Source organism: Arachis hypogaea, chromosome 4 (genome assembly GCF_003086295.3).
Source record: "Arachis hypogaea cultivar Tifrunner chromosome 4, arahy.Tifrunner.gnm2.J5K5, whole genome shotgun sequence".
Taxonomy (NCBI): domain Eukaryota; kingdom Viridiplantae; phylum Streptophyta; class Magnoliopsida; order Fabales; family Fabaceae; genus Arachis; species Arachis hypogaea.
Window position 1 is genome coordinate 15,086,372 of NC_092039.1, and position 9,953 is coordinate 15,096,324.

The 9,953-nt window shown below is 35.9% G+C and overlaps 1 protein-coding gene across 1 annotated transcript; it reads right to left on the reverse strand.

Moving 5' to 3' along the window:
• Positions 1-4,572: 4,572 nt before the first annotated feature.
• LOC112796377 (two-component response regulator ARR2) lies at positions 4,573-9,071 on the reverse strand. Its single transcript, XM_025838804.3, has 6 exons — positions 8,524-9,071; positions 7,865-8,017; positions 7,407-7,781; positions 6,924-7,000; positions 5,400-6,584; positions 4,573-5,166 (listed from the first exon to the last, which is right to left on the reverse strand). The coding sequence occupies exons 1-6, from the start codon at positions 8,705-8,707 to the stop codon at positions 5,098-5,100; spliced, it is 2,043 nt and encodes a 680-aa protein (XP_025694589.1). The 5' UTR covers positions 8,708-9,071; the 3' UTR covers positions 4,573-5,097.
• Positions 9,072-9,953: the final 882 nt, after the last annotated feature.

Consider the following 9,953-nt stretch of genomic DNA (forward strand, 5'->3'; position numbering starts at 1 on the left):
GATGACACTGACCTTTGCAGTACTTTTCTTTTTTGTTAGGTGGATTAGACAACCCCAATTGTAGGTACCCCAATTAGATTGGACAATCTTTAATCCTAGATACCACACAACACATCCACATACACCTCACACACTTACCAATTTTTTTCTTCTTAGTTGCAATTGCTAGAATTTAAACCCGGGACGTTTGAAGTGAGGAGGGGGAGATATGCATATGAGCTACGGCTCATTGACACCTTTTGCAGTACCTTACGAGGCTCATTTTTTTTCCTAATGGAAAAAACGTTAGCGTAGTGCAATGAAATGGGCATAAGCAAAAAATTTTTACTATTATAGTGTCAGTCCAAAACGCAATCTGTGTTTTATTCTTTATTTTATGGACAAATTAAACAAACGCAGTTTGCGTTTTAGTTTTTTAAAGTATTTCAATATTTTTTTATTTCGTTTTAGCCCAAATGCAGCCTGCGTTTAGTAGGGTCATTTTTTTTTTGAAATAACAAAACGCAGCTTGCGTTTTTGTTTTTGTGTCAATTTTTTTCTTTTGAAGAAACAAAACGTAGGTTGCGTTTTATTTAAAAAAATATTTTAATCAAGGGTCCTGTCTATAAATAAAAAGCAGGATTCATTCAAATGCCTCACTCCAATTCTACTCTTCCTATTCTTTTTTCTTGCACATATGTCATAATTCTGAATTTTTTGGCAGTTAGTTGTGTCAAAAAAGTCGAGTTAGGTGAGGTTGAAGTTATGGAAGGTATTACCAACTTGCAAGTGTATTATAACAGTGAGATTATATAAAACACACACGAAAGAGTGACTTTTGTTTGTGAATGTCCGTTGTCATTTGCTATTCCATGCACCATGAGTCGTAGAGTTGCAAAATAGTTTTGTGATAACATACAAAGTCACATTTCAAAAAAGATGATCAACATTTTATAAGGAATCCTGTACAAGTATTTGGTGGGCTGATACAGTTTCAAATAATGCCCATCATTGACAACGCCAGTATGCAGCAGATGTTTTGTATTTATCAACAAATTCGATTTCACGTGACGCCAATAGAGTTGTACGTTGAGTTCAAACAACATTCGGGGTTGGACATGGTTGGCGAGGAGGTCAATGTTGATGAGCTCAGAGATATAGATTTGGAATAAGATAACAATGACAGTGAAGAGAATTTCGAAGCCAACTATGAAGTCAATGACGAAAACAATGACGGAGATTTGGTAGGCAATCCGGCGGTAAAAAATGAAGCGGATGCAATTATAAGCCGGCACCCCTTTGGTGTTCTGTCTTTTATGCGGACTTTGGATCTCGAAGCCATGCATGTCCCGGAATTTTCTGAGTATGTGAATATGGGTATGTTATGATTAGTAATTCAAGTTACCACTAGTGTGTATTTTATTTGCCTTGTCTGACTGATGGTGGTGCGCATGTGGTAGGTGAAGGCAACGTTGCGGCAGAAGATGGTGAATTTAGTATGGGAATGGAATTTGGCTTTAGAGAGTCGATGATATCTGCAATCAAAAGCTACACTATCTCTAGAGGAGTTGATTACACTGTGTATGAGTCTGAGCTGCAGACATTCTATGCGAAATGTAAGAGTTTTGGTGCTGGGTGCAATTGACTTATCCGAACTAGCTTAATTCGAAAGAAATCTTGTTGGCATATTAGGAGATACAATGGCAAACACACGTGTACCTTGGGCACGATTTCACAAGATCGTGCCAAGTTGGACTCAGACACAATTGCAGATGCTATTAGGCCGTTGGTCGAAGCAAACCCGCCGATAAAGGTGGAGTCTATTATTGCAGAAATTCAATCCAGGTTCAACTACACTGTTAGTTACCACAACGCTTGGTTGGAAAAGTAGAAATTTGTTGCAAAAGTTTTCGTAATTGGAAAGTTTCTTACCAGACTCTACCAGTATAGTTGAAAGCAATGACTGCTAAGATGCCAAGGTCTCGTATTCAAATAAAGACGCTCCCCGTTTACTGTGAGAGTGAGGAGGTTCAAGGTGTAAGAGTTCTCCATCGCGTTTTTTGGGGTTTCTATCCATGTATACTTACCCATTGAAGATGATCCAAATATTCGATAATGTGTTCTTCAAGTTTAGTAAAATCACAAACCAGTTTTTGTTTTATAATATCTACCCTAAACCTTCTACTCTTCTTCTTCTTCCCACAAGCTCTCAGCATAACTTTACAAGTTAAAACCCCTCACTGTAATCTCTCTCTCAACAAGCCTTTCAACTCTTCTTTCCTTCCTTCCTGCGTTTTACGTTCGGTTTGCACTTTAAAGACTCCATCACTGCTCTCCTCCAACACGTGGCGTTCATGCAGCTAAGGAGCCTGCCAAACGCAACCTGCGTTTTGCCCCTATCAGCTGCCAAACGCAATTTCTGTTTTGGAAGTTCCCAGACGGTCAACACAACAGTCCTTGTGGCAGTGTTTGGATAGTATCTTTGAGACACAAATACACAGTAAGACATAGACACAAAATACACAATTTTTTTTTTTTTGCTATGTTTGATAATAATGTACAAGACACATTGATCTCAACCAAATATCATATTTACCCCTATCACTGCAACACCACTACCAACATTGCTTTCCACCATCACTGTCATTAATTTTTCAGTCTCAATCTAAAGAACTATGAAATATCATCAAAATCTTTAATCGAATAATCAAATCAATAATTTTTTTATATATAAAAAATTAAAACAGAGATCCAAGAAAAAAAAACTTGAACAAAATATGTCCAATGAAAAAGAATAATAAAAAAAATACAAAAAATAAGCACAATTTGAAAAACAGATATGGAGACGGTGAAGACAGATCTATATATAGGGAGAGGCAACGGAGGCGTCAGTGTCGGCACGAACCAACAAAGACAACGGAGGTGGGTGAAGGTAGATCTAGAGGTAAGGCGAGGCAACAGAAATATCGACACAAGCGACGAAGAAGAGAGGCGAACCAAGGCAGATCTGGAGGTGGAACGACGACGGGGATGATGGAAGGTGACAGGGAGGCGGCACAACGATGGTGACGGCAACAACGCTAAGAGGGAGATGAGGGCGGCGGCGGAAGAAGAGAGAGAAGGCAGAAGAGAGGAAGAGAGGCGGACAAAGGAAGGAGGCGGTGGCAACGCTGGTAGTGGTGGCGGTAACAATGGTGGAAGGAGAAGGTAGGGGTAGAACAGAGGTTGGAAGGTGGAATGAATTAAAAAAGAAGAGGGAGAGTTATGAAGATAGGGTAAAGGATAAAATTGAAATTTTAAAAAAATACTAGGGATAAAATTGAAAAAAATTGTGTCTCATGGGTTATGTCTCAGTGTCACAGCTTAAAGGAGATACACAAAATACATGTATTTTATGTACATCTATGTGTAATCATGTCCATCAAAATTTTGTGTCTCAACAAATAAACAGTGTACACGTTCCACCGTGTCCATGTCTCTAGTGGACATGGACATGAACCAAACGGGACCTGTCTGCATGCAGGGGACAGGGATACGTTTCAAGACTTGAAGCTCCTTTCCTGCCAAACGCAAGTTGCGTTTTGCAGCGTGCATGCAATTTTCACAATTTCTATTGCAGTCAAAACGTAACCTATGTTTTGCAGGTTACTAGATCTTGCATATCCACATTTGTGAATTACACGCCATACAACAATATAATTGAACAACATTTTTACTTTCATTCATTAATTAATTTCTGACCTTGCGACTTAAAAGCTATATATGCTCAAAGCTAAAAAGTAAAAAAAAAAATCTTTCTAATTGTATAGGTAAAGTCACCAAGTGATAGTCTTGTGCATTAGATTGCCCTTTTTTCATAAGTAAAACCCCAAATTAGCCTTCAAAAGAATTGTGAACCATCCAAATGGTCTTCAAAAGATTTGCCATGTCAAATTGATCATAAAAGGTCTTATCTTTATTTCAAATTAGTCCAAATGTTACATAAAAACATTAATTGATATTCAGCATATAATATTTTCTGATGATGTGTAATATAATTTTGCTCTTACTGAGATGAACACCATATATTAGTTCTCAAAAGAGTTAAACATCAATTTGGTCTGAAATTAATTCCCAATTTCCTCTAATGATCACTTTTTCTTTGACCAACTTAAGGTCAATTGAAAGAGATTATGCCACACTATCACATATGATATCATCACGAACACGACGGTGATGACACAGTGGACAGTGATGAGTGATTTTTGTTTTCATAGAAATTAATGTTTGGACTAATATGAAATGAAAACTATTCCTCCAAAGACCAAATTGATAATTGATATATCTCAATTATTAAGTAAACCAATTTAGGGTTTTCAGTCTTTTTTTATGGTTGGTTTTTAACTTTATATAAAATTGGACACAATCACAAATCGGTGACTAATGCATTATGCATCACAAACACAATCCCCCCCCCCCCCCCTTTTTTTTTCAAAACACCAAAACACACAATGAAAACCTAATCAGATTCCTGTGTGTATTGCATATCAAAATGAGAGGAATAGAAAACAACAAACACAAACATAAAAATAAGTGATGTTAAAGTACAGAAAATTAAGAAAGAATGGCCAGATTGAATGTCTTGAGCAACCAAATGGAATAATATTTACATGCTTAATTAAAGCAATCATCTGCTTAATTTCAAGAACATTAACCAGGGGGGAATAACAAAGAGGATAAAAGTTTTTTTTCTCAGTAATTTGTTATTGAAGTTAGAAATGTTCCTAGGAGTCTGCAGATGTATCAAAACCTATGCTTCTGCAGTTCTGCTCTAAAACCAAAATATGTTCATGAACACCCTAACATTATAAAGCTTACTACAAATTTCACCATCAGAATCAGTCAAAAATTGCATGTATGCCCCTTTTGCATACATGCAGTTGAAGTTTGTAGTTATTCTTCTTCTTAACTTACCATCTTTTCCTTGAAGTCTGATTTTTTTACATGAACCAAATTCGATGTGTTGAAGAATTTAGACACATGCAGGTCCAAACTTGACTAATTGCAGAATGATTTGGTCCATATGGAACAGCAACTATTTACATCTGCAACTGGAGAGAGAAATTGACTGGTTCTGTTCTAGACCGGAATGTTGTCTAAGGAATATCCGTCGAAGTCAAACTCATTCTCGGCTAGTCCAATGCCTTCCTGTCACCAGAAACACAGAAAAATGTCAATTTGTTCATAATAATAATAATAATAATAATAATAATAATAAAAAGCATAAGCAGGCCTATAAATTCTGTGGGTGCCTTTCAAGACTATTAAGGGAATAAAACCGACTCTAAGTAAGAATGACCTATATTTTCTCCATTGCCACTATATTTTCTGCCTTGAGACACGAAACAAAATCTTAGGGCCTAGAAGAAGGAATGACCAACCTGTTTCAGAAGTGCACTCATAAGATCCTCCTGCCCGTATTGCTCGGGGAAGAAGTTAGTCTGGGAGCTTGCATCAGGAACTCTTTCAGCCTTCACTCTTACCGAATTGTCAACGAGAAGCGGATTCTGGGGCTGACTAATGTTTTGGAGATTACCTTGATCCATGCCTTCACCTATGGAGAACATATCTTTCCCCATTGAAGAAGTAGTATCTCTATTTTGTCCAGTTTGTTGAATAGATGTAAAACCCGGATGGACCAAAACTGATGGTGAGACTGAGACATCAGTGTTACCTTGTACATGATTTGAATGCTGAGTAGCATCATATGTCAGGCCAGCGGTTGTTAAGTCCCAATCTTGGGATTTTTGAGGTTGGAGTTCGTTAAAAATATCATAATTCGGAACAAAGCCACTGGATCCTTTGATTCCTGAGGTAACTTCCTCTTGTAACATTCCTTTTGTTGTGATATTCGATATACCTGGATGGCTTCCAAGAGGGAAACTTCTGACTGACATCTCGTTAGTTTGATTCATGGGGAAATTCAAAAATGAAGAGCTTTGTGGTACTTGATTATAAGCAGCATTTATGTTGCTGGAGCTAGCAATCCCATTTCTGATAACACCGTTGGAAATTCGGTTTGGTACTGTTGGTTGCAACAATGAAGTTGGAAGCTGGTTAACATGAGAACCATTTTCACCTATCATCTGACCTCTTGGTTGGGATTGACCCATTTGCATCAACAAGGGGCTTCTCTGTGCGACAGAAGCATTGATTCGCATATTCAAGTTCCCAAGGGATTGGGCAGATTGGTGCAGATTGGCAAGCTGCTTTGGCTCCATGTTGGTAGGGATTCCGTGAAGCAAGTTTATTGGTTTATTGGTATTCAAATGCTGCATTTGCCCTTCTCCAAATCTTAATTTCGGGCTTTCGAAACTGAAAAGATTCCGTTGCTCAACTAGAGGCATGGACATAACCGGTTTTGCAGTTGATCTGCCAAGTCCTGCTGCTTGAAGCTTGGCTAGACTTTGTGCTGGGAGCTGGCCAGCGACTGAAAGGGCTTGAAGGTCAATTCCATTGATCGATGTTGACCCAAATGTTGGATCTTGTGGGTTCATGAAGGAATTGTTCAAGTTGTTCTGCTGCTGGGAAACTCCACTCAGCCTCCGAAGATACAATCGGTATTTCTGCACCAAAAACATGAAGAAGGAGTTAGCTGCTTTGAGCAATAGCTTATGCGTGCTAATCGAAGAGACAGAGACAACATTAATTATTTAGCTCTTTGAAAAGGAAATCTAAAACAAAGCGCAGTAGTCGGAGAGATGACGTCAACATTAATTATTTAGGTCTTTGAAAAGGAAATCTAAAACAAAGCGCAGTAGTTGGAGAGATGACGTCAACATTAATTATTTAGGTCTTTGAAAAGGAAATCTAAACCAAAGGGCCGTTGTCGGAGAGATAAAGAAAACATTAATTATTTAGCTCTTTGAAAAGGAAATCTAAAATGACGCGCGGTAGTATCATACCTGAAGGTGGCTAGCAACGTTTTCTCTGGTAAGTCCAGGAACATTCATCAATTCCAGAATCTTTTTCGGAACAGCCTCTGTATATAAATGTCAAATTTAGGAGTATAATACAATGCACTACATTTTAGATAAATCTCCAACAAATCAGGCAAGAAGAAACAACAACTTAATGCTTCGTATATAAGATATTATTCAAGAAAGTATTCCATGAGGTCAATGGGGAAAAAAATCTAATTGAGAGTTTAAAACAATGAGTCACAAGAGGATCTTAATTAAGCACTAAAATTAATTTAGCTATCTATCCACAATCTAGAAAGCCTAGATGCAATGATTATAAGGGTTGATTTGTGGCATTCACAACCCCCTCTTATCGCAAACCATCATTGGACTCACCCATTCTGTACCACATTAGATTGGGAGGAATCAAAAAGCAACAACAATGAAAGGAATTTTTTATTGAGACTATAATTGAAGAATACATACTGTCAATTCCAAGTTGATTCACAGCAGCCATAAACTGTTGATGGAGCTCAACAGACCAAACCACGCGCGGCTTCTTCAAAGTGGAACTATCATCCCTCTCATCAGCATCTTCTTCCTCGTCCCTTCTCTTCTTTGAGCTTTTCCCTTCATTTGCCGAGGATGAGTAATCCGCATCATCAGATACCTTTTGCTGCCGATCTCCTTCATCTATGCTTCCCGATTGCTCTGGATCTCTCCAACCAGTCTTTCTCTTCCGAACCACATGCTGCCATATATTCTTCAGAGCCTCGATTCGCACGGGTTTAATTAGGTAATCACAAGCACCATGAGTCACACCCTTCATAACAACATGCTTTCCATCGTCTGCGGACATCACTGTTAACATCAAATACAATTAGTCACTAACTAGATCAATGTGATTCATCCATGAAAGGAATCTAATTGAAAACAATACTTACTAATAACTGGAAGGTCCATCTCCAACCCAATATGCTCCAAAAGCTTAAATCCATCCATGTCAGGCATATGCACATCACTTATAACAATGTCAAATCCATTCTTGTTCCCTCTCAGAAGTTCCAATGCAGCCTCAGCACACTTGCATTTTGTAACTGAAATAGCTCCAATTTCATCAAAACTCAGGAACAAATGAAGAAAAATCACAAATGAGATAAAAGCAAATCTGGCATCTATTCAAAGTTTATATAGTCAATTCCAAAAAATCTGCAAAAGGTAAACATCTAGCACCTCAATGAGAAAACAAGCAAAGTAAACGAAATCAATCACATAGAAAAAAAATAAAAACGAATAAATAAATAAATAAACGAAGATGTTAGCAGAAGAATATGAAATTACAGCAGCAACCATAGATAAAGAACAAGTTTGGATTTTAAAAAAAAAAAAAAAAAGGAAATAACATGTGACAAGATGTGATCAGCAACTAGTACCTATATGCACATAAACATTAACAGAAATGAAAGTAAAGTTGCTTTCTTTTTCACAAATTCAAGATGGGAATCATCAAAAACAAGTTGAATAGAGAGAATTCAGCAACTTGGAAATGGAAAACCAAAAAAAAAAATTGAAGGAAAATCAGAAAAGAAAAGTGAGTAAGCACCTTCATAGAGGCAAGCTTTAAGCATCTTCTCAAGGATCATGAGGCAGGTGGGGTCATCATCCACCACTAGAACCCGGAGACCCGCCGGAAACTGGTCGGAGACAGCATCTCCGGTGGACCTCAGATGTGAACCTGATGAACTAGGCGTTGACATGGTGGATCCCTTGACGTTGCTAAGATTCATAGTTCACAGATCCAAAAAACAAATCAAGGAGACAAAAACACAAACACAAGGAGGGCATGAAACATAAAACAAAAACCACAACAAAACAGTGACCTCAAAACACTGTTCCTTTCTCACTTCACATAGCTGAGATTGACATAGAAAAGTTGAAAATTAAAAAAACCAAACGAGTTTAAGAAACTTGGTAGAAGGAACAGAGAAAAGGGTTGCCCAAAAACCTTTTCTTTTCTTTTTTTTTTATTTTTTTCTCTTTTGGAGCAGATAATAGTATATAATGGAAAAAATATTCGGGTTCTGGGGGTTCTGATTCTGAAGCTGGTGATGCTGTTGTCACTGTTGCACGCTGATGCTGAATTTCGGGCGTAGTTTTATTATTTACTCTAATTATACCAATAATAATAAATTTTAATTATTAAATTAAATTATTTTTTAAAAAATAAAAAATAAGACTCAAATTTTTAAATAAATATAAAAAATTTATATCATTTGAATTATAATTTGTAGGTCGTTATTAAATTAGTTTTAAATTTTTATTTTTCAGACAAATAATTTTTATATCAGATTAACTTGAATTAAAGGATTTTATTTAAAGTAATATAAAATAATAATTTTAGTATTAATTTGAGTTAATATTATTATTTTTTATTTAAAATTAATTTTGATATATTAATTCTATAAAATATTTTACACAATTATTTAATTATATCTGTTCTTTTAAATATTTATTTACGTAATAATATAAAAAATAATTATTGATGTTGTGTAATTAAATATATAATATTAAAATTATTTTTTTATTTTACTAAATTATTACAGGAAGGCAATAAAAAATAAATGGTTGGGTTTTGTTTAATTATTTTAGACGCTTTGAATAAAAAATTGAAAGTTGGGACTCACAGTTGTGCTCCTGAAAGAGTGGATCCAGCTCATTTCATTGGATTAACTAACCCCACATGTGACATACCACATAAACACACCACAACACAACGTCTCATATTCATCCAATGATTTTTTTTTTCCCTTCTATTTAATTTTATATACTTCGTTGAAATTTTTTTTTTCTTTTGTCACTTTTTTTCTCTATTTTTTAGTCTTCATTCTTCTTTTCTCTTACTTTTCAAAATCAATGTCTAAACTCCAAAATCGTTTCACTAAAGATATAAATATATTTAATTTTATATAATACAATTAATAAAAAGGATTATAATTTAATAATTAAATAATTTATAAAAATTTATTACTTGAA